The sequence below is a fragment of the Carcharodon carcharias genome, chromosome 10, assembly GCF_017639515.1.
Source record: "Carcharodon carcharias isolate sCarCar2 chromosome 10, sCarCar2.pri, whole genome shotgun sequence".
Taxonomy (NCBI): Eukaryota; Metazoa; Chordata; class Chondrichthyes; order Lamniformes; family Lamnidae; genus Carcharodon; species Carcharodon carcharias.
This window is the reverse complement of record NC_054476.1, coordinates 40,120,082-40,145,274: the sequence shown is the minus strand read 5'-3', so window position 1 is coordinate 40,145,274 and position 25,193 is coordinate 40,120,082. Positions and strand designations below refer to the sequence as shown.

Here is a 25,193-nt window from a genome sequence, read left to right as displayed (position 1 = left end):
GGTTTGAAAACATCCCCCTGGAGGTGATCCCCTGCATTCCCAAGTAAACATTGCAAAAAGAGCATTACCTTTCCTGCTGTGGTCGAGTCCACTCTGAGCTCTATCTGCTAAACATTCTTCAAATCATCAGGCTACTAACCTAGCCTTGGCTTTAAGCTCCATCTGATAGGATGTTTTCGATGCAGATAATGCGATAGTGTTGGCTGACCCCTATTTGGGACCTCTGACTACACGCCAAACTCCCTCCCACTCTCTGTTTAGTCTCCTGTATAGTTTTATTTCCTAATTTGTTCTCCGTTATAAAAACTTCTTGGTCATATATAATTCTGCTTCTACTATTGTGTCATGATGGTTCTGCATTCTCCATTTTACTGTGTAGTCTAGTCAGACTGTTGCCTGTATTTGCTTTGAAAGTAGTTGGAAAGTCTGCTTTCCCAAAATTTTTTCAGGGCAGCAGACATTTGGTCTAAGAGAGTTTTTCCATGAAACTGAACCCCCAAAATACCAGAAATCGATCTATGTGTGAAATCTTTGCACAATCCAGGAACTTGAATGTAAGCACAGACTCCATCATTTCTAGGTCAAACTTTGTCAGTCTCTTGTACCACCTATCAAAGTCCATAATATACTCTTCCATGGACTGACTGACATCAAAAGTTGGCTACACTTCATCAGCTTCCAGCAAATCATCTTTCTTGTAAAGCCTGTCCAAATCACACCACTTAGGATAGGGTCTTCTGATTTGGTCAGGGACAGGATGGTATGACTGTGAGCGAAGCAGGTAAAGGAACCCAGAGGGGAGGAATCTCGGCCTTTGCAATTGTCCAATAGGTTTGAGGCTCTCTTAGCTTGTTTGGATGAGTGAGGGGGCTGAAGGGTGGATGAATAAACTGACCATGGCGCCGGGGTACAGGAAGCCATTCAAGTGGGGGAAGCAAAATGGAATGTAGTGGTAGTAGGTGACAGTATAGTGAGAGGGATTGACATTGTTCTCTATAGCAAAGAGCAAGAATCCAGACAGCTGCATTGCCTGCTCGTTGCCAGGGTTTGGATATGCGCTGAGGGCTGGAGAGGAACTTGCAGTGGGAGGGGGAGGATCTAGTAATTGTGCTCCGTTGAGGTACCAACAACATGGGTAGAACTAGGAAAGAGGTTCTGCATAGACAGTATGAGGAGCTAGGCACCAAATTAAAAAACAGAACCTCAAAAGGTAATAATCTCTGGATTATTACCTGAGCCACGTGCAAATTGTCATAGGATAAATAAAATTAGAGAGATGAATATGTGGCTCAAAGACGTGTGAGAGAAGTGGGTTCCAGGTCGTGGGGTGTTGGCACCAGTATTGGGGAAAGTGGGGTTTTTCCGTTGGGAGGGTCTGCACCAGAGCAGTGCTGGGACCAGTGTTCTAGCAAGCCTCATAACTAGGGAAGTAGAGAGGTCTTTAAACTAAATAGCAGGATCAAAGGATCAAATTTGGCAAGATATGGTAAATCAAAGTGCAGAGAAAAGATGAGAGAAAGGTATTAATGTGAGAAATGATAACCACACCATAACAAGAAGGTACAGAGAGTACATAGAATACAAATCTAGGAGTAAGTCAGCAGATAAGGCTAGAGGTTACAAAAATAATAAAAGGACAAAACTAAAGGCTCTGTATCTGAATGCACTTGGCATTTGAAGCAAAACAGATGAACTGAGAGCGCAAATAGAAATAAATAAGTATGATCTGAAACCCATTACAAAGAGATTATAGAAGGATTATATAAATTGAGATCTGAATATTGAAGGGTATGTGACATTTAGGAGGGACAGGAAGCTAGGAAAAGATGAAGGGGCGGCTCTGTTTAATAATGATGCTATTAGCACAATAGAGAGGCATGACCTAAGTCCAAGAGTCCAGGATGTATAAATGATCTGCGTAAAGATGAAAAATGATAAAGGCAAGAAGTTACATGTGGGAGTGGAGTACAGGCCCCCTAACAGTAACCACACAGTAGAATGGGGTATAAAGGAAGAAATAATGGGAGGTTATCAGAAAGATATGACAATAATCATAGTGGAATTTAAACTGCATATAGACTGGGAAAATCAGATGGGTAAAGGTAGCCTAGATGAGGAATTTAGAGAATGTTTTCGGGATAATTTCTTAGAACAGCACGTTCTGGCGCCAACCAAAGAGCCAACTATACTAAAGCTGGTATTTTGAAACATGATCAGATTAATTAATGACTTCATATTGAAGGTGCCCCAAGGTAGTAACGATCATAATATTGAATTTTACATTCAGTTTGAGGGAAAGAAGACTGGATCCAAGGCTAATATTTTAAACTTAAATAAGGGAAGTTATGAGGGCATGAAAGCACAGCTAGCTCAAGTGAACTGGCAAATTAGATGAAGGAATAGGTCAATATAGATGTTGTGACAGATATTTAAGAGGATATTTCAGAATTTACAGAATAGATATATTCCAATGAGAGAATAATTCCAAGGGGAGGACTCTATCAATAGTTACCTAAAAAAGTTAATGATAGTCACCAAACTTAAAGATAAATCATATAATTGAGCAAAGATGGATGGCAGGTCAGAAGAGTGGACAGAATATAAAAAATAGCAAAGGATGACCAAAAGGTTGAAAAGGAAGGAAAAATTAGAAGATGAGAGAAAGCTAGCTAGAAATATAAAGACAGATAGAGTTTCTACAGAAATTTAATAAAGAAAAGAGTTAATGGTTAACAAAGTGAGTGTTGATTCCATAGAAAAAGAGTCTGGTGAATTAATGATGGAAAATAAGTAGCTGGCAGATGAACTGAACTGGTATTTTGTATTGGAATTCACCACAGAGGATATAAGTACCACCCCAGAAATAGCTGTAAATCGGGAAATGGAAAGGAGAGAGGAACCCGGGGGGGGGGGGGGGGGGGGGGGGGGGAAATTACAATCACTAGGATAGTGGCACTGTGAAAATTGTTAGTGCTGCAGACTGAAAGTCCCTGGGTTCTGATGGACTTCATTCTAGGGTCTTAAAAGAAGTAGCTAGTGAGATAGTTGATGCATTGGTTTTAATTTTCCAATATCCCCTATATTCGCGAAAACTTCAATTAGATTGGAAAATAGCAAATGTAACTCCTTTATTCAAAAAGGGAGACAGAAAACCTGGAACTACAGGCTTAACATCTGTCTTGGGAAAATCTTAGAAGCAATTATTAAAGACGTTATAGCAGGGTATTTCGATAAACTCAGGGTAATCAGGCAGAGTCAACATGGTTTTGTGACAAGCAAACCATGTTTAACCAGCTTATTGGAGTCCTTTGATGAAGTAACATACACTGCGAAAAAAGGGGAACCGGAGGACATACTGTATTTAGATTTCCAGAAGGCATTTGATAAAGTGCCACTTTCAACGTTATTGTGAAAAATAAAAGCTCATGGTGTGGAGCAGATAGAAGATTGGCTAGCTAACAGGAAACAGAAGGTAGGCATAAATCAGTTTTTTTTTCTAGTTGGCTGGATGCAATGAGTGGTGTGGCAGAGGGATCATTGCTGGTGCCTCGACTTTTTACAATTTATATAAGTCACTTGGATGAATGGGCAGAAGATATGGTTGCTAAATTTGCTGATGACACAAAGATAGATAGGATAGCAAGATGTGAAGAGGATACAAGGAAACGGCAAAGGGATATAGATATGTTAAGTAAGCAGGCGAAGATCTGGCAAATGGAATGGAGTAAAATGTTGGAAAGTGTGAAATTGTCCATTTTGGCAGAAAAATAAAAAAGCATATTATCCAAATGTTGAAAGATTGCAGAGCGATCTAGGGGTCCTAGTGCATGAATCGCAAAAGACTAATATGCAGCTACAGCAAGTAAATAGGAAAATTAATAGAATGTTACATTTTATTGCAGGGGGAATTGGAATGCAAAGGTAGGGAGATTATGCTTCAGTTGTACAGGGTATTGGTGAGACCACAACTGGAGCTCTGTGTACAGTATTGGTCTCCTTATTTAAGGGAGGACATAAATGCATTGGAAACAGTTCAGAGAAGGTTTGCCAGACTAATTCCTGGAATGGGTTGGTGTCTTATGAGGAAAGGTTGGACAGGTTAGGCTTGTATTTGCTGGAGTTTAGAAGAGTAAGAGGCAACTTGATTGAAAAACAAAACATCCTGAGGGGTCTTGACAAGGTCGATGTGGTGACGGTGTTTTCTCTTGTGGGAGAATCTTGTACTTGGGGCCACTGTTCAGAAAATAAGTGGTCACCCATTCAGGATATTCAGGATTTTTTTCGGGCTGGAGGAAGGTTTGTAATGGAGTTACCCAGTGGTCGGTATTGGGACCTTTGCTTTTCCTGATATATACCAGTGAATTAGATCTTGGTGTGCATGGGACAGTTTCAAAGTTTGTGGTTGATACAAAGCTTGGGAGTGTTGTAAACTGCGAGGAGGACAGTGCAGAACTTCAAAGCACAGAGACAAGTTGATGGAGTGGGCAGCTAGGTAGCAGATGAAGTTCAAGGCGGAGAAGTGTGAGGTGATGCATTTTGGTAGGAAAAACATGGACAGATAATATAAACTAAAGGGTGAAATTTTGAAGGGGGCGCAGGAGCAGAAAGATCTGGGTGTATATGTACATAGATCATTGAAAGTGGAAGGACAGGTGAAGAGAGCAGTTAATAAAGCATATAGTATCCTGGGCTTTAATAATATGGGCATAGAGTACAAGAGCAATGAGCTTATGCTGAATTTATATAAAACACTTATTAGACCTAGCTGAAGTATTTTGGGCACCACATTATAGGAAGGATGTGAACATATTAGAGAGAGTATAGAAGAGGTTTTCAAGAATGATTCCGGGGATGAGAAACTTCAGTTACAAAGATAGATTGGAGAGGTTGGGACTGTTCTCCTTGGAGAAAAGACGGCTAAGAGGAGATTTGATAAAGATGTTCAAAATCATGAAGGGGCTGGACAGAGTAGATATGGAGAAGCTGTTGCCACTCATAAAAGGATCAAGAATGTGAGGGCACAGATTTGAAGTGATTTGCAAAAGAAGCAAATCTGATGTGAGAAAAAGCTTCTTCGCACAATGAGTGGTTTTTGTCTGGAATGCACAGCGTGGAAGTGTGGTGGAGGCAGGTTCAATCAAGGCAATCAGGAGGGAATTAGATGATTATTTGAATGGAAACAATGTGCAGGGGAAAAGGCAGGGCAATGGCACTAGGTTATTATGCTCATTTGGAAATCAGTGCAGACATGATGGGCTGAATGGCCTCCTTTTGTGTTGTTACAATTCTGTGACACATGAGAATTTTTTTGAGGGTTGTGAATCTTTGAAATTCTCTTCCACAAAAGGTAGTGGAAGTAGAGTCTTTGAATATTCAATGGCAGAGGTAGGTAGAAGCTTGATAAGTAAGGGGGTGAAAGGTTTTAACTGGGTGGGCAGGAATATGGAATTGAGGTTATAATCAGATCAACCGTGATCTCATTATAACCTCAATTCCACATTCCTGCATGACAGAGCATGCTTAAAGGGCCAAGTGGCCTATTCCTGCTCCTAATTCATATCCTCATAACAGAAGAGATTTGATTGTTCTTCAGTCTCCAAGTAACTCATATCCAGTTCCAAAAATACTACATTCCTAATCTTTCTTTTTCATGGTAATAACAAAGCCAAAGCCATACTTTGCTTCCTCCAGGAGAACAAGATAACCCATGTCCATAATTCCGCCTTATTTTTCCACTGCCGTAGAGTCCAGACGCTGAAAAAAAAGAGTAAATAATCAAATTGAGAATTTGCATCAGGCCTCAGCCATTTTGCACCAAAGGTTGCCAGGAGTCATAATTTTATTTTTTTTCATAGGATGCAGGCAAAATAAAAACTCCTATTCAACGTCCAATCACCAGAGCTCAATGTTCATTCTCTGTTTTTATGTTAAGTTCATACATTGAGGGAAGGATGAATCTGGAGCCACTCTTTTCCTTAATCCAGGTTTAGTCACAAGACCACAGGATGTAAGCATAGAGTTCTTTATTACTCCCCTAAACCCAATAAAAGTTTTTTATACACTTGGAATAATTCCCTAATCTTTCCCCAATTGGAGCCAGCTGCTCTCAAATACAAACTAAAGCATGCACTATCGTAGCATGATTCCAACATTAAAACGAAGTACTAAGTGGTTTACTCCTGTGTCTGTGTTCCTGTGGTAAGTTATTCAACCATTTTAATACAGTTAGTGAAAACTTTGGATAAATGGTAGATAGTGCATTATTGGCTGGCTCCTTGTATCTTACCTGAGCTGCTGCTCAAGGTTTTTAAGCTTTTTGTGGCATGGGGTGACTGTGTGCTTAATAGTTGATGTCATGCTAACTGCCCTGCATATTTCCTGTGACTCCCCATTTGTCAGTTCCCAACGTTTGCTTATGTTCCATAATTGTATCAAATTTAGTAAAATCTCTGATGTTGGAAACATGCCTGCTTTGATTTGTGACACACAATTTTTTGCCCACAAATGAATAAGTTGTTACAATTTGGTTTTTAACTATTTAACTAGGATTAGGGTATATATAGAACTTTAATCTCGCACTCAAAGTTCCCAGTTTGAAGAACAGAATTCCTTCTTATCTCATTCTTGAATATTTTTGTTTCTTCTCTCTTCTATGACTCCATCTTCATTATTCTTTCAACTCCGTGTCCAATTAATTGAGACAAAAGGATGGCTAGATACTCTCTGATTGCTGTCATCTTTTTATTCTCTCCTTGGACATCAAGGCTCATGATTTATGCAAGGATTTGGTGATTCTTAATAAAATGGCTCATTTCTTGTAGAATGTCAGAAACAGTTGGGATTAAGATGAAAAGGCCCTGAGTGTAGGATTGCAGAGCTCTGCTGCTAGAACTACCAACTTTCCTTGTTTTTTTTAATATAGTAAAATCTATATTTTTTTAATGTTATCAAGATTTTTATTTATTTCAAATTTTATTCCAATAGATGATTTTCCGAAGGTGTCACAGATAACTTGCCAACCAAACTGTCCTAAAGCTGGCCAGCCCATAACAGTTTCCTGTACGATTGAAGGAGCCACCATAGAAGAATCTCACATCACTTGGTTCAGAGATGCTTACCCTTTTTACGATGTAAGCTGCATTGCAAACACACCACTTCAATCTGGTACAGGTTTCACCACAGCTCTAACTTATATACCAAAGCAAGAAGATCACAACCGTCAGCTGCAAGTTGATGTCATCACTGAGATGGACCCAATTAGCAGATATTTCAAGCTGAAATTAAGTTGAGTTGGTGTGGCTTTTTCTGGAAAATGTAGCAATGCATTGTGATTTGATGTGAAAAATGGAAACAGCTTCCTTGTTTTGACCTCACGTCATGTATAATGCATTAAAATGTTTCCCATGGGTGACTGAAATGGTGTATGGCCAATATCAGTTTTATTTTTATATTTCTTCATTATCGACTGAATTTTCTATTCATTAATACATTTATCCTGAGTCTTCATAAGATATATATCTCTAGGTTATATTAACAATGAATGAATGAATGATGAAATACATGAAGAAAAGCCATTAATTAGATACTGTATTTGGAAACTGAAAGAATGAGTTTTGAGGACAGACCTTCAAAGCCACTCTGTGAAAACAGAATAACTGAATGAAAGAGGGTTATATTATACTGTGAAGGACGAGGAGAGGGGAGTGGCTGCTAAAATGATCTCTACACTTTGCTATACAGTGTGTGTTGGGTAAGAAAGAAGTGAGAAGAGAAAAAGAGAATGTGGTGTTATCTCCTTCAGTGTTGCCACTAGGATAGTGCTAGGATAGCTTGCTTCATTGATTGATTTTTGGTCTCTCATGGAGTCAGGATATCGGGAGCTTGCCGGAAAGTAAAGTTGAGGCAGAAGATCAGCCACAATTGTGGGAATGACTATTACTGCTTCATTCATTCCTTTATCCTGTGGCAGCATTTCTTTCTTCAGTTTCTTTTTGTAACCTCAAAAGTGCAATTGTAAGACTGGTAATTGACAAACAGACCTTTAGCAGATATGGTCTCATAGCTCAAAGGTTTTTAATTGAGATTTATTGTTTTATTAAAATTTATTACAAACAAATTATTTGGGATTTTTAGTACCCTTGTGATATTTAACTGCCAAGAATTTCACTGTATATTCATGCTTTACTTAAATCTTTACCCTTTTTTAAAAAAAATGCATTTGTATCTCTTTTGGTGTATACCTATTTCTGCATTTGACTGAACAGCAAATGTAATTCTATTTTAGTAATCAAATGTTTTAAATACTTTTTATATGTTTTGATGTGTACCAAAATGGAGAAGTAGAACAGAATAGCTAAAATACAAATTTAACAGAGCTTGCTTTTAGCAATAAATTGATGTTGGTCAAAAAGACAGAAGTGTGTCATTTGAAGTGAAAATTTGCTAAAGCTTGAAGTTGCAAAATTTGGCTGGCATGGGCACGATCACCTACTGTGCTATAAATCTTTGTTCCTTTTGTGATATAGGATTAAGCAGCTAATAAAGATTTTGTATTATTGGTTTAAACATGCATGAATTGCTTCTAAGACTTTCACAAACTACTAGATGATCTTGTATTGCTGCTTAAGGTGAGATTGGAAGATACTGAGCTAGAAGCTGGTTAGCCCAGTTTTTGGGCATGCTGGTGGTGATTCATGACCTGCCTATACCCATTCTGATCGACGTGGGCAATCTGCAAAATTCTTGTTCCCAAGTTATCTGAACTACACTATCTAGAGCACCCCCAGCACTGTTGTCTGCTCTTGTGTGCTGCCAGTGAGCTGTGTGTGGAGCAGTAGGCCCTAGCAGCATTGATTTGTAGACAAAATAGTACAGCCAGCTTGCTGCTGTTAAAGACAATCAATACCTCAAAGGGAGCCTGCACAGAAGACTTGCTGCAGTATACATTATTGCAAAGTAAACACCAGGACAGACGGAGGAATTCATAGTGATGGATTTGGTGCTAGCAGCATGAGTGGAGTTTGGACCCGTGGACCTAGTAATAGTGCTATAAGAGGTCTAATGATCTCATTCAGGTGGTCAACATCAATGAATACATTTTCACATGATATCCTCTGGCTACCCACCACCAACTTCTCATGCCAATCAATACACCATCACTTACTCAATAGTAATCCCTGGAATTTAGGACTCACACCTAACATCCATATAAATATTCAACGTGCCCTTCACACACCTACCAATGCTGCCAGCCTCATACTTGCCTCATTCAGGATACCTGACTTTTTAAATAATGCAACTGCCGGGCTCATTTTGCAGCTTCATACTTCTTTTGTCATATGTAAACACAGATGCTGTCTGCATATTGTGTCCAAATTTGGGATCCTGTTGTTACATCAGCTGGTTGAGCTGTTTAACATAAGAATAGTGTCAAATTAACGTCTTCCAGCACACACATGGGATGCATCAGCTTGCACTCTTATTCTGCAGCAACACCTCAAGGGTCATGCAGGGATCTGCAAGCGGTGCTTTGTGCCCCTGGAAACAGAGGTAGGCACTACTGAAAGTGGTGCTACAGCAATGAATTTCAAGCCCATTCCGTTTCCTAGTCACAAGAGTGTCCTACGCATGGCACATGATTTATTATGGCTTTCCTGTGGCATTGCTCAAGAAGAAGAAAAAAGCATTCTCACAACAATTGCTGCTTTCTCCCCACTCCCTCCTGTCTATAGAGCCATTTGTATTGGTCTTTAATTTGGATTCTGGGATCCATGACTTGGTTTTCAGAACTTACGCCACTAAATCTATTTTCCTTGGACTTGGCCACAAATATATTAAACTGCATATGGATGTCAGCTTTGGTTTATGGTCATTGGGCTTAACAACACAAATGCTGTCAGTTGGTTATGATAGCAGGTTCCTGGAATCTAAATTAAAAGGTCACTGTGGAAGTTGCTTCTACCTCCTGTCCATGTTCATTCACTTTCCCAATCCTTTGAAGGCGGTGTTGCTCTGATATTTTTGACTTGCTTCTCTCATTGCATAATTCTTTCTTTCCCCATTATCGCATTTTTAATTACTATCTCTCGGAGTGAGGGTATTCTTTGGGATTGCAGTAAAGAGTCTGGGAAAACTTTTGAGTGTGGGTTAGATTTGGCAGCACGTGGATAGGTCTGCACAGTAAGGCCTGGGATCAATAGGGGCAAGGATACAATTGCCTCTGACCACTCTAGAGAGGTGATGTGCTTAAAAAGGATTCAAATGTTTAGAGATTTTGGACTACAGACCATACTATTTCACAGTTCTTGATCATAGAAGGGTTTGGACCAATGAGATGGACAGGATAGGGAGAAGTGATACAATTAAGTATCTGGGTGTGTTATGCTGAGGATAGATGTCACTGGATTGGAGTGTGGGAACATTGAGTGAAACATTAAGTACCGAGAGATTGGAAACTGCAGAATGTGTGCATGGACTTCAAATACCTTGGAACAGTGCTAAGTGTGGCAGAGTTCGAGAAACAATAGTCAGCTGTTTAGGCCGTCAAGCCTGTTTCACCACTTAATGCTGATCTACAACCTAACTCCATGTGCCTGTCTTAATTTGTCCCATATTCTTTAATACACTAGTTAACAAATTCTGTCAATTTCAGTTTTAAAATAAACAATTGACAGTGCATTTATGCAACAGCGATTCAAACATTTGACTGAGTGTAGTATCAAGGAACTCTAGCAAAATTGAAATCAGGGGGACAGCTCTCTGCTGGTTGGAGTCATACCTAGTGCAAAGGAAGATGGTTGTGATTGTTGGAAGTCAATCATCTTAGTTCCAGGCCATCACTGCAGTAGTTCCTCAGGGTAGGGTCTTCAGCCCAGGCATCTTCAGCTGCTTCATCAATGACTTTTCCATCATAAGGTCAGAAGTGGCGATGTCCGCTGATGATTGCACAGTGTTCAGAGAAAGTAGCAATTGTTGCGAGAATGCTTTTTTCTTCTTCTTGAGCAATGCCACAGGAAAGCCATAATAAATCATGTGCCATGCGTAGGACACTCTTGTGACTAGGAAACGGAATGGGCTTGAAATTCATTGCTGTAGCACCACCTTCATTCGCGACTCCTCATACTGAAGCAGTCCATGTCCAAATGCACCAAGACCTGGCCAATATTCAGGATTGGGCAGACACGTGGCAAATAACATTTGTGCCACACAGGTGTCGGGCAATGACCATCTCCAACAAAAGAGAATCCAACCATTGGCCCTTGACATTCAATGGCATTACCATCACTGAATCCCCCACTATCAACATCCTGGGGGTTACCATTGACCAGAAACTGAAATGGACTAACCATAGAAACAGTGTGGCTACAAGAGCAGGTCGGAGGCTAAGAATCTTGTGGCAAGTAACTCATCTTCTGACTCCCCAAAGCCTGTCCACCATCTACAAGGCCCAAGTCAGGAGTGTGATGAAATACTCCCCACTTGTGTGGATGAGTACACCTCCAATAGCACTCAAGAAGCTTGACACCATCCAGGACAAAGTAGTCTGCTTGATTGGCACCAGGTTGCACAAACGTTCATTCCGTCCATCACTGACGCACATTGGCAGCAGTGTGTATCATCTACAAGATGCACTGCAGAAACTCACAAAGGCTCCTTAGGTAACACCTTCCAAACTCATGACAGCTACCATCTAAAAGGATAAGGGCAACAGATAGATGGGAACACCACCACCCTCCAAGAATTCGCCTCCAAGCCACTCATCATCCTGACTTGGAAATATATTACTGTTCCTTCACTGTCGCTGGGTTAAAATCTTGGAACTCCCTAACAGCACTGTGAGTGTGCCTACACAGGGACTGCAACAGTTCAAGAAGGCAGCTCATCATCACCTTCTCAAGGGCAACTAGGGATGGGCAATAAATGTTGGCCTAGCCAGCGAAGCCCACATCCGTGTAAATGAATAAAAAATACTTCTACCACTCTTTGTGTGTAGAACTCTTTCCTAATATCATGTCTCTGATTATTACACTATTCCCCCTTGACCTGGACTCCCCAACTAAAGGGAATAGTTTCTATCTATCTACCCTGTCTGTTTCCCATAATATCTGAAAACTTTGCTCAAGTCACCTCTTCACCTTCTAAATTCCAGAGAGTACAACTCTCGTTTTTGTAATCTCTCCTCATAATCTAAACCATCAAGTCCAACCATCATTCTAGTAAATCTACACTGCACTCTCTCTGACACCAATATATCCTTCCTATGGTGTGATGCCCACAACTGCTCACTGTAATCCAGGAATGGTCTAACCAGGGCTTTGGGTAGCTGAATCATGTCTTCTACCCCCTTTGGATAGAAAGGCCAGCATTTCATTAGGGTTTTTGCTTATTTTCTGTTCCTGTTCACTACATTTTAGTGATATGTGTATCTGGACTCCTCAAGGCTCTTTGGACCTGCAGCATTTTTAGCTTTTTACCATTTAGAAAGGACCCTGTTCTAAGCTTTGTAGGTCCATATTTGAGGACCTCACATTTGGCTACATTGAAATTGATTTGCCACAGTTTTGCTGATTCACTTAATCTATCAATATCTCTTTGTAATTTTATGCTTCCATCTATGCTGCTTATAATGCTGTGTTATGTCATCAGCAAATTTAGATTTGTGGTTTTCTATTCTATCAGCTAGGTTATTAGCAAATATGTTGAATAGTTGAAGCTCCAACACAGGTTTATATGGGGTGTAATTTGTCATATCCCGTAAATTTGAGTAGCTGCCCATTCTCTCCTTGCTCTATCTCCTGCTGCTCAGCTAATTTTCTAATCGGTTGAATGATTTACTTTCAGTTCTATGAACTTAAACTTTAGCTAACAGTCCCTGTCAAGGACCTTATCAAATGCTTTCTATCCATGTAAGTGACATCCATAGACATTCCCCTACCAATAAATTGTTAACCTTTTCAAACGATCAATTAAATTCCCCAGCCATGATCTACCCTTTTTCAAATCCATACTGGCTCTAATGAGCTGAGACATTTTAAGGCCCTCGGTCAGCCTATCATTAATTATGAAATCATTTCCTGAAAACGGACATTAAGCAAACTGGCCTATAATTCTCTGACATCCCTCTGTCACCTTGCTTAAGAAATGGATTTGAGAGAAATTTGCAAGTTTATAGTTCGGACCTTTGCAATGTTCTCGCCCACTTCCTTTAACATATACATCATCTGATCCTGAGGATTTGTCACTCATCAGTACCGTTATTTTCTTCTTTACTGTTATTTTGCTGACGTTAATTTTGGAGAGGCCCTGTTTTTTTATATATATTCTTTCATGGAATGTAATGTTACTGGCAAGACCAATATTTGTTGTCCATCCCTCATGGCCCTTGAACAGATGGTTATGAGCCACCTTCTTGAACCACTGCAGTTCACCTCGTGCATTTACACCCACAATGCTATAAGGAAGGGAGAACCAGGATTTTGATCTCATGACAGTGAAGGAATAGCACTTAGAATAGCTACAGAAGAAATAGGATATATTTCAATGGTGTGTGACTTGGAGGGGAACTTGCAGATGTTGGTGTTCCCATATGTCTGCTGCCCTTGTCCTTCTAGATGGTAGATTTTGTGCATTTGGAAGGAGCTGTTGAAGGAGCGTTGGTGAGTTGCTGCAGTGCATCTTTTATATGGTACTCAATGCTGCCACTGTGCATCGGTGGGTAGAGGGAGTGAACGTTTAAGGTGGTGGATGGAGTGCTGATCAAGTGGGCTGCTTTGTCCTGGATTGTGTCGAGATTGTTGAGTGTTGTTGGAGCTGCATTCATCCAGGCAAGGGGAGATTATTTCATCACAGTCCTCATTTGTGACTTTAAGATGGTGGACAGGCATTGAAGAGTCAGGAGGTGACTCACCGCAGTCTTCCCAGTCTCTGACTTGCTTTTGTAGCCATAGTATTTAAATGGCTAGTCCAGTTAGATTTCTAGCTGGGCATAGGACATTACCCTCGGAACTCATGGATCAATGCCTTGGGGCTGAGATGATTGACCACCTACAACCACAACAATCTTTCTTTGTGCTAGGTGTGACTCCAACCAACGGAGAGTTTTCCCCCTGATTCCCATTAACTTCTCCCAGGGCTCCTTGATGCCAAACTCAGTCAGATGCTGCCTTGGTGTCTAGGGGAGTCACTCTCACCTCACCTCTTGAGTGTTCAGCTCTTTGGTCCATGTTTGGACTAAGGCTGTAATGAGGCCAAGAGCTGAGTGGCCCTGGTGAAACCAAACTGAGCATCAGTGAGCAGGTTATTGCTGTTTCCAATATCAGTGTCCTTGGAATGTATGGCATACAGACCTCTTCCTCTGTTATAAATACTGTCCTTATTCAGCATGTCCATCATTTCCAGTTGTTGGTAATTAGGAACAGCATTGTTGGGCCAATTCCCAATTATGCCCATCAGTCTATTCTCAATTATCAGTAAAGTGATGGAAGGTGTCATTGACAGTACTATCAAGTCACACTGGATTAGCAATAACCTGCTCATGGATATAGCAAACACTATGGGTCCTGGTAACATCCTGGCTGTAGCACTGAAGACCTATTGTTCATAACTAGCAATGCTTGTAGCTAAACTATTCTGGTAGAGCTACAACAATGGCATCTACCAGCCAATGTGGAAAATTGCCCATGTACATCCTGTTCACAAAAAGCAAGGCAAATCCAACATGGCCAATTGCCATACCATCAGCCTACTTTCAATCATCATCAAAGTAATGGATGTTAAAGGCCAATCATTTCAGCTCCAGGACATCACTGGAAGAGTTCCTCAGGGTAGTTCCCCTGGTGCAACCATATTCAGCTGCTTCAGCTGTGACCTTCCCTCCATCATAAGATCTCAAGTTGAGGTGGGGATATTCACTGATGATTGTGCAAAGTTCAGAAACATTCAGTACTCCTCAGTTACTGAAGCAGTCTGTGCCCAGATGCAGTAAGACCTGGATGGACAACATTGAGGCTAGGGCTGATAAATGGCAAGTAATATCTGCGCCACACAAGTGCCCAACAATGATCATCTCCAACAAGAGATTCTAATTATCTCTATTTGCTTGGATGAGTGCAGCTCCAATACTCAAGAGTTTGACACCATCCATGACACTTAATTGATAACCCACCCCCCACATTAAACATTTGCTCCCTGCACCATCGACGCACAGTGGCAATGGTGTGTACCATCTACAAGATGCACTGCATTGATTCACCAAGTTTCCTTTGACAGCTTCTTCCATACCCGCAACATCTACCAACTAGAAGGACAAGGGCAGCACTTGCTTGGGAACACCAACGCCTGCAAGTTCCCCTCCAAGTTACCATCCTGGCTTGAAACTCTAATGCCACTCCTTCAGTGAGCCAAGATCCCATAACTCCCTCCCCAATAGTGCTGTTGGTGTACCTACAACACATGGACTGCAGCAGTTCAAGAACCTGGCTCACCACCACCTTTTCAAGGGTAATTAGGGAACTGTTGTAACTTTGACAAATGAACCACAGGAGTCTCAAGTACAGGTTACAATTGTTTATTCAAGCAATTGCAAGGAGAGAACCACCCCAAAGCAGCTTGAGGTAGCACTCTACCAAATTACAAATATACAGCTTATTTATACATCACTAACAAGAACATTGTTCAGCCTTCACCCAGGCAGAGCCTTCTCCCCCTATCTGATCTGGAACCATCTGTCCTTTCTTCATCTGTTGTCGAGCACACTTAATCTATCTTGTTTCCATCCTCCGTCTCCAGTTTGGCTCCCAGAGACTTCCTGGTGATTGCAGGCCCTAAGGGTGAGCAAAATTCCTCTGGTAACCCTTAAATGTTAATGTACTTGATGGCACTGTCTGCCTGGAGATTCTAAGTAATTCCCTTTCAATAAATTCTTATTGTATTCCCCCTAACAGAACAAATGCTTATCTAGTTAGCAACGCTCAGATCCTAAGAATGAATAAAAACAAACAACTTGTTTGGCAAGGTGGAATTCATTTGGGTTGGACAGCTGAGGACGCATTTGGCTAGTGGGAGTTGGTTGATAGGTGGGTCAGCAAGCACTCTAGACACTCTAGGTGGGCCAAGAAACATTTGAGGAAGTGAGGTATGCTGAGATCCACTTAGTCTGGTGAATGGGTAGGAAAAGTGTGAGGCAAATAGCTGAGTTTGTGGGCAGGAAGCATGGAAGCGAGGCCAGTGAGTCTGCAGGTACTTGCTATTGCCTGGGCAGGCGGATAAGTTGGTAGGTGGGCAAGGAGCAGCAATGGAACAAACTCCAACAAGGACAGTGGAGAAGTAATCAGGATAGATGAGTGAGCAGACGAATTGGAATCCTTCAGGTTGGCAAATGAATATTCGTGCAAAGAAGAACTCTAAAGGTGAGGGACTTTCACAGTTTGGTTTTCCTACATCAACCTAAACAGAATAATTTCCAACTCATTCTTGCTTCATTCATGGGGTGGAATTTTCTGCGCCGGTTGGCGTTGGGCTTCATGGCAGGTGCTGTGAGCGGACAATATGGCAGGAAGGCCAAAAATACGTTTCACAACGTTGTGAAACCAGTTTGCAATTGTCTGCTCAGCCCAACAATGGTGGGCCTCGTTTCCTGCCACTATACATTAGGAACTTCATTTTAATACATCTGCATATCATTATAAGCTCTGCTCAGCAAAATCATCCCTCCACGCTGGATCATCTGGGCACGTCTGTGCCTACGTGTTTCACAAAAGGATTTCTAAGGCATGCATCTGGCACCTGGCGAGCTGCACTTCAAGGGGAACTCGGAGCTGAGTGCACAGTAACATTGTGCAGTGTTTGCGAGGGTTGCCTGTTGGACTTCAAGGTTGAGGTGTCACGTATTCAGGTGAGGGCACAGGCAAGTTGTTTTTTCCTGGCTGGCTGACAGTGCACTGCCGGGGCAAGGGCTGCACTGCTGTTGATGGTAGTGCTCAAGGACAAAGGACATGCAGGGTTATTGGCAGTGGGGGGTGGGGGGGCGGAGGGGGTGTGTGGGGGGTGGGGGTGGTGGAGGGAAGCAACCACACATAAGGGAAACCTTGTATAAAGCGCTCACTCTCCGTAACTGAGACAGTTCAGGTACAGCCACATTGACATGCTTGGAGCTGGGCCTCTAGCTTATGTGCCCATTCGAACAACGTAGAGGCCTGAAAGTGCCAACAAATGCTCCAGAGCTTTTCACCCCTCAGGCACAGGCTGCAAACTAATGAGCATTTTAGTGGACTGCAGAACAATTGGTCTGCCCCAGTGTTCAAGCTAACAGCGCAACTTTGCAGTGTGGGTTAGGAGAATGTCTATGCCTGAGATGAGAGCACAGCATGGAGTCCAGTGGACTAAGCTGCCACCTGTCGGAGTAAGGCAGAGGTGGGTGGGCTTGCAGGCAGCTGTGCAACGCACTATGCACTGGCCATCCAACTGGTGGCCAACACTTTCCAGGATGCATTAAGGGGCGTTCAGACATAACCAAGAGAGATTCTTAGTACACGCAAGCTAACTCGCATGTCTCTCCATCCTGCAGGAGGAGTACATCAGGAGCATGGAGCCTGGTGAACTAACTGTATGCCTTATAGTTTACAGAGAGTGGAGATGAAGGAGAAGAGAGTGATGGAGACACCTAGCTGGGCAGAGTGAGGAGTAGCACCCTCAGGAAGAAGGGGTGGCTGGTGCTCCCAGGCACACTACTGAAGAGCCACAGCGAGCCATTGTTAGTCGCTGCCTAGCTAGACCCAGGGTTTATAGACAGTGCTTGTCATTCCTCCAGATGACCGAGAACAAGTGTCGCTGAAGCCTACACATGTCCAGAGAACTGGTTGGTCGCACCTGTCACCTGCTGCAGGATTTGGTGCCATGGGGACATGGAGGACACCCTTTGCCAGTGGCCATGTAAGTGACCACAGCGCTCAATTTTTACACCAGTGAGTCCTTTCAGGGCTCCACAGATGACCTCTGTGGGATATCACAAGCCTCCATGCACAAATGCATTCATGAGGTCATGGACCTCACCTTCATGAAGGCACAGAACTCTCTGCATTTCACCTGGGATCAGGAAAGCCAAGAAGCAACAGCACTGGGATTTATCCAGATCTCTGGTTTTCCACAGGTGCAGGGTGCTGTCGACCCCGCTCACGTGTCGCTCAGATCTCGGTCAACTACACCAACATTCACAGCAGAGGTGGAGGCAGCCAGCTGACTGCTATGCCCTGTTTATGATAACTTTGATGGTCATCCTCTGGAGGGCTGAGCTATGGCAGGCCAGGGCCTACTTTCAAGGTTCTGCTGTGTGGCAATGGCAACCTCCTCGACTTACGGAGCTGGATTTACTGGTGTCACAGGAAAAGGGGATTCAGATGGGCTGGACAATCCCAGAGTCACCTGACTGGATGTCCCCTGGGAGTGCACCTATTAAGCTTCCACCTTAAGGGTGCCCGAGGCCCCTGGCTGACTCCTTGAAGAGAAGGGGAAGCTGGAGTGAGATCGAGCTGCCCCACGCCCCTCTTGCGTTGACATCAAGACCTGGACAATATCCAGGATTAGGCTGTCAAGTGGCAAGTAACATTCACGCCACATAAGTTTCAGGCAATGACCATCTCCAATAACAGAGAATCCAACCATCATCCCTTTGTGTTCAATGGCATTACCATCACTGAATCCCACACTGTCAAAATCCTGGACGTTGCCATTGACCAAAAACTGAACTGGACTAGCCATATACATACTGTGGCTACAAGAGAGGGTCAGAGGCTAGGAATCCTATGATGAGTATCTCACCTCCTGACTCCCCAGAGCCTGTTCACTATCTATAAGGCACAAGTCAGGAGTGTGATGGAATACTCCCCACTTGCCTGAATGAGTGCAGCTCCCACAACACTCAAAAAACTTGCCACCGTCCAGGACAAAGCTGCCTACTTGATTGGCACCACATCTACAAACATTCACTCCCTGCACCACCAATGCACAGTAGCAGCGGTGTGTACCATCTACAAGATGCATTGCAGGAATTCACCAAGGCTCCTTCGACAGCACCTTCCAAACCTACGACCACTACCATCTAGAAGGACAAGGGTAGCAGATAGATGGGAACACCACCACCTGGAAGTTTTCCTCCAAGTTACTCACCACCCTGACTTGAAAATATATCGCTGTTCCTTAACTGTTGCTGGGTCAAACACTATTGGAAGCCAACTATAGCGTCAGCAATGGAGTTCAGCCTGCACAGAAGTGCAGGACCGATGCCCTGGACCAAAGTCTCCAGAGCGGCCACCATCATACCAGTGTTGCCCTCGGAGCGTTGGCATGCTGGCATTATCACCTCAGACTGAAGGTGGACGAACTCCTCCATTGTGCCTTGCAATCTGAGGGGTGCACTAGACATCTCTTCCTGATGTTTCCAAGCTTGGCTTTGCAGGTCCAGCAACTGAGGTATGACTGAGTCCAGAGACTCATCATCTGACTTGGCTCAGCAGATTTCTGGTCTCTAGGAGCCCGCCGAGAGCCGGAAACCTGGAAAGTCCCTGCAGCTAACTGCTGTGGATCAGACAGTGTGATGTGCTCACCAGATTTTGATGCCAGGCTACTCTAAAGCTGGGTCCCATGAGGTGTGTGTCTCTGCTCGGGTGGAGAGTGTAGGTGAGCACTGTGACAGGTTTTCAATGATGGTTTCAGCAGATTCCTCTTTTGGGGTATCTTCAAGGCTTGAGTCAAGGCCTTGGATTGAGGATTCCCTCGACTGTTTCCTAGATGTGCCTGTGAAAACAAGGAGAGATAATTAGTTCATGGCAGTGTCCTGTGAAACAGGACACATTACTCCCAGCACGGGTGTCTAATGGATTTTTCACTACTGGATCCTCACTTGGTTGAGCACCACTGACCTCACCATCAGCATAGGAATGGTCCAGATCCTCGCCAGCCAACTGGATGACTCTATTTTCAATGTCCTGAGGACCTTGATTTCAGGCATTCCTCCACCAGTCTGCAACTTCTTACTTTTGTTGTGTGCCAGCTTGTCCTGAATGAATATAGATGGAGGGAGTGAAAGCAGAACACCTACCAGGTGTGATGATAAGTGTGCCTGGCATGTGTGGGTGGTGCATACTCTGATGGACGGGATGAGGACAATGAAGGTGTGTATGAGAGAATGATGAGAGGGTCAATCAGCTTCTGACCTCATTACAGCCTTGGTTCAAACATGGACAAAAGAGCTGAATGCCAGAGGTGAGGTGAGAGTGACTGCCCTTGACACCAAGGCAGCATTTGACAGAGTGTGGCATCAAGGAGCCCTAGCAAAACTGAAGTCAATGGGAATCAGGGGGAAGTCTCTCCGCTGGTTGGAGTCATACCTAGCACAAAGGAGGTCAGTCAGCTCAGATCCAGGACATCGCTGCTGGAGTTCCTCAGGGTAGTGTCCTCGGCCCAACTATCTTCAGCTGCTTCATCAATCCTTCCATTATGAAGTCAGAAATGGGATATTCGCTGATGATTGTGCAATTTTCGGCACCATTTGCGTCTCCTCAGTTACTGAAGCAGTCCATGTCCAAATGCAGCAAGACCTGAACAATATACAGGCTTGGGCTGACAAGTGGCAATTAGTATTCAGGCCACATAAGTGCCAGGCAATGACCATCCCCAACAAGAGAGAATCTAACCATCACCCCTTGACATTGAATGACATTACCATCACTGAATCCCTCACTAACAACATCCTGGAGGTAACCATTGACCAGAAACTGAACTGGACTAGCCAGATAAATACTGTGGCTACAAGAGCAGGTCAGAGACTAAGAATCTGGTGGCGAGTATCTCGCCTCCCGACTCCCTAAAGCCAGTTCACCATCTACAAGGCACAAGTCAGGAGTGTAATGGAATTCTCCCTACTTGCTTGGATGAGTGCAGTTTCAACAACACTGAAGAAGTTTGACACCATCCAGGACAATGTAATCCACTTGATTGGCACTAGGTTGCACAAACATTAATTCTCTCCACTACCCTGGAACAGTGGCAGCAGTGTGTACCATCTACAAGATGCACTGCAGAAACTCACAAAGGCTCCTTAGACAGCACCTTCCAAACCCACAACCACGAATATCTAGAAGGACAAGGGCAGCAGACACATAGGAACACCACCATCTGGAAGTTCTCTTCCAAGCCACTCACAATCCTGACTTGGAAATATATCACTGTTCCTCCACTGTCACTGGGTGAAAATCCTGGAACTCCCTCCCTAGCAGCACTGTGGATGTACCTACACCACAGAGATGGCAGCAGTTCAAGAAGGCAGCTCACCACCTCATTATGAAGGGCAATTAGGGATGAGCAATAAATGCTGGTCCAGCCACGATGCCCACATCCCATAAATGAAAAAACAACAACTGCATTCATGAAACAGCTTTCACATTCCGGGTCATCCCAAAACATTCTTAGCCAACACATTACTTTTGAAATGTAATCACTGTTGCCATGTAGGTAAACAAACTAAGTTGTGTAACAAAGTTCCTCAAACCACATGAGATAAGTAACCAGTCACACTGTTTCAGTGGTATTAGCTGAGGAATAAATCAAATGTTGGACAGTTCTCCTGATCTCTAAGTAGTGTCATATGATCTTTTACATCTACTTAAACAGGCAGACAGGGCCTGACTTTAACATGTCACCCCAAGAAGTGACACCTCTGATAATGCCACACTCTTTTGGTGCAGTACTGAGCTCAGCCAAGATTATGGGCTTCAGCTTTCTGACTCGATGGTGAGAGCTTGCTCCTTGGCCAAGCTAAGACTGCTTTACCTTTAGCTGGGGGTGGATTCCATTTGCTGCAAAAGTGCAGACAGGATGGGCCAAGTGGCCTCTTTCTGCAGCGTAAACTTTATATATTTCTAATGTTGCTCCTGCTATCAGACGTACCCTTGCTCTAGAAGTAAATCACCTTACACTTTGTGAGGTGTGTGATATGAGCTGAAGTACAGATGGTGTAAAATGATGGACCAAAATAAGCTTGAAGGACTTCTACTTCTTTAGGTTGTTTAGCTGGGATGTTGTAATTTTGTTTTAATGGATTTAAATTCAGTTGTTTTACTCATAGACATTTACAGCACAGAAAGAGGCCATTCGGCCCATTGTGTCCATGCCAGTCAAGAAAGATCTGACTATACTAATTCCATTTTCCAGTGCTTGACCCATAGTTCTGGAGGCTACAGCAATGCAAGTGAATATCTAAATACTTCTTAAATGTTATGAGAGTTTCTGACTCAACCGCCCTCTCAGGCAGTGAGTTCCAGACTCCCACCACCCACTGGATGAAAACATTTCTCCTCAACTCCCCTCTTAGTCTTCTATCTCTTACTTTAAATCTATGCCCCCTGGTTATTGACCCCTGTACAAATGGAAAAAGTGCCTTCCTATCCACTCTGTCTACCCCACTCATAGTCTTATACACCTCTATCAGATCCCCTCTCAACCTTCGCTGGTCCAAGGAAAACAACCCCAGCCTATCCAATCTTCCAGCAAAAGCAGCATTCTGGTACATCTCCTCTGTACCCTCTTCAGGGCAATCACATCCTTCCTATAATGTGGTGACCAGAACTGCACAGAGTACTCAAGCTATGGCCCAACCAGTGTTTTACACAGTTCCAGCATAAACTCCCTGCTCTTGTATTCTATGCCTCAGCTAATAAAGGCAAGTATCTCACAGGCCTTCTTAACCACCTTAACTACCTGCCCAGCTAACTTTAGGGATCTGTGGATATGCACATGAAGGTCCCTCTGATCTTCAGTACTTTCCAGGGCCCTACCATTCATTGTGTAACCCCTTGCCTTGTTAGCCCTCCCCAAGTGCATTACCTCACACTTTTCCAGTTTAAATTCCACTTGCCACAGCACTGCCCACCTGACCAGTCCATTGATATCCTCCTGCTGTTTACAGCTATCCTCCTCACTATCACCCTACCAATTTTTGTGTCATCCACGAACTTCTTGATCATACCCCTGACATTTAAGTCCAAATCATTTATGTACACTACAAACAGCAAGGGCTCCAGCACCGAGTCCTGCGGAACTCCACTGGAAACAGACTTCCAGCCACAGAAACATCTCTCTACCATAAACCTCTGCTTCCTGCCTCACAACTAATTTTGGATCCAACATGCCACTTTGCCTTGGGCTCTTACTTTCTTGACCAGTCTGCCATGAGGGAGCTTATCAAAAGCCTTGCTAAAGTCCATGTAGACCACTTCAAGTGCATTACTCTCATCAACACTCCTGGTTACCTTATCAAAAAATTCAAACAAATTTGTCAAACACAGCCTTCCCTTAACCAATCCATGCGGACTATCCCTGATTAATCTGTGTCTCTCCAAGTGCAGATATATTCTGTCCCTTAGAATTCTTTCGAGTAACTTCCCACCACTGAGGTTAGACTGATGGCCTTTAATTTCCTGGTCTATCCCTTCTTCCCTTTTTATGGGAGAACGGTAGCAGCCCTCCAGTCCTCTGCCACCTCACCTGTGGCCAGAGAGGATTTGAAAATTACTGCCTGGGCCGCTGTTATCACTTCCCTTTCCTCCCTCAACAGCCTGGGATACATTTATTTCATCCATTTACCCCAGGAAAGTTTGAGAGGGCTGTACATTTCCTTATTGAAACGGACGTTATGTTGTACCGTATTTATTAATATGTTTGATCTGTTTTTTTGGGTGATGTTAATTGAGGGATCCACATTCACCAGGTGATCTTTGCCACTCAATCTGCAGAGGGTGCGCGCGCAAACCCCGCCCGCTCCCTCCCGGCTCCCGGCGAAAGTGAAACTTGCGCGGAGCCGAGGCTGTTCCTGCTTCTTGCTGACAGTGAGAGAAACTCGGAGCCGACCGAGAGAGAGAGAGAGAGAAAGAGAGGGGCCATGGGCTGGGCCGAGAACTCGTTGCCGTTCCTGGTACAGGTCGTGGTCGCGCTGGTGACTCTGGCACCGCTTTCAGGTAAAGGACGGGACGGGCGGTGGCAGTGAGCGGGCGGAGCGCTTATCGGGCCGGCTTCAGGCTGGGTTTGTACTTTGGCTGCGGATTTTCCCGGGTTTAAAATGATATTGGAGCAGAGCCAACCCTCTCTCGTCTGTTACTGATGTTCCTTTTGGGGATTGGGTTGCAAAGCAGAAGTTAATGCGATTAAAAAAAATGTACATGAATTATTCCTGACTTTCACTTTTATTTTGTTGAACTTTAGTTGAAATTGTATGCATTAAAACAATATATTTTGTTACTGTGCTTAAACATTGACTGTCCAGGGGCTGTTTGACAGATCAGTAGTATCCAGAAGTCGTATCTGGTTTCTCTCCTTTGCTGCCTGGGTGAGGACTGGAAGCTGTGAGGTGCCCCAGTGGTTGTACTAAGTGACATCAGCTAACATAGCAGCCTACTTCAGCACAGGGGCTTAAAGATGGAAGGCAACCAAGTTGATGAATTTTCTGAAGATCTTTCCTCTGTTGCTTTTTAATTTTCTCATCCTTATTTTTTTCTCTCCAAACTACATAGCCTGGTGAGACTCTGCACTTGTACTGCTTGTGAAAGTTCCCAATTTCACCAGGCGATGCTGTGCTGATATTGTTTCACTTCCAATCAAGTAAAACTTTCATCAGGTGCGGATCTGTTGCTATACACTTCTTGGAACATAGGAATGGGAAATAGCCCCTTGAGCCTATTTCACTATTCAGTCAGATCATGGCTAGTTTGGATCTTAGCTGCATGTCGGTGCCTTGGTACAGTGACCCTAATATCCTTGTCTAACAAAAGTCTCAATTTCAGTTTTGACATTTTCAATTGGCTGAGCTCCAATAGCTTTTTGGAGGAGTGTATGTTCCAGACTTCTGCTACATTTTGTGTGAAGGAGTGCTTCCTGATTTCCCTTTGAACCGCTTAGTTCTAATTTTAAGATTATGCTCTCTTGTTCTGGATTTGCCCACTAGAAAAGCAGTAGCATCTACCCTATTGAAACTTTACCATTTTAACACCTTAATTAGATTACCCCAGCCTTTTAAATTCAAGAGAATACAAGCCAGGTTTATACAACCAAACCTCATAATTTAACCCTTTGTCTTGCTATCATTCTGACAATCTGTGCTGTACCCCGTCCAAAGTCAATTTATATTTTCCAAGATTCAGTGCTCAAAA

At 43.2% G+C, this 25,193-nt stretch overlaps 2 protein-coding genes across 3 annotated transcripts in view; both read left to right on the top strand.

The window, feature by feature from the left end:
- The window catches only part of LOC121283083, a 52,157-nt gene extending 43,592 nt beyond the window's left edge, over positions 1–8,565 (top strand). The window contains exon 12 of the mRNA XM_041197165.1: positions 6,985–8,565. Within this exon, the coding sequence (XP_041053099.1) occupies positions 6,985–7,289 (305 nt within the window). The 3' untranslated portion in view covers positions 7,290–8,565. The remainder of the gene's footprint in view (positions 1–6,984) is intronic.
- A 15,266-nt stretch (positions 8,566–23,831) lies between these two features.
- The window catches only part of LOC121283124, a 37,522-nt gene continuing 36,160 nt past the window's right edge, over positions 23,832–25,193 (top strand). For both annotated transcript variants that reach the window (XM_041197262.1, XM_041197261.1), the window contains exon 1: positions 23,832–24,005. In XM_041197262.1, the coding sequence (XP_041053196.1) occupies positions 23,930–24,005 (76 nt within the window). In that variant the 5' untranslated portion in view covers positions 23,832–23,929. The remainder of the gene's footprint in view (positions 24,006–25,193) is intronic.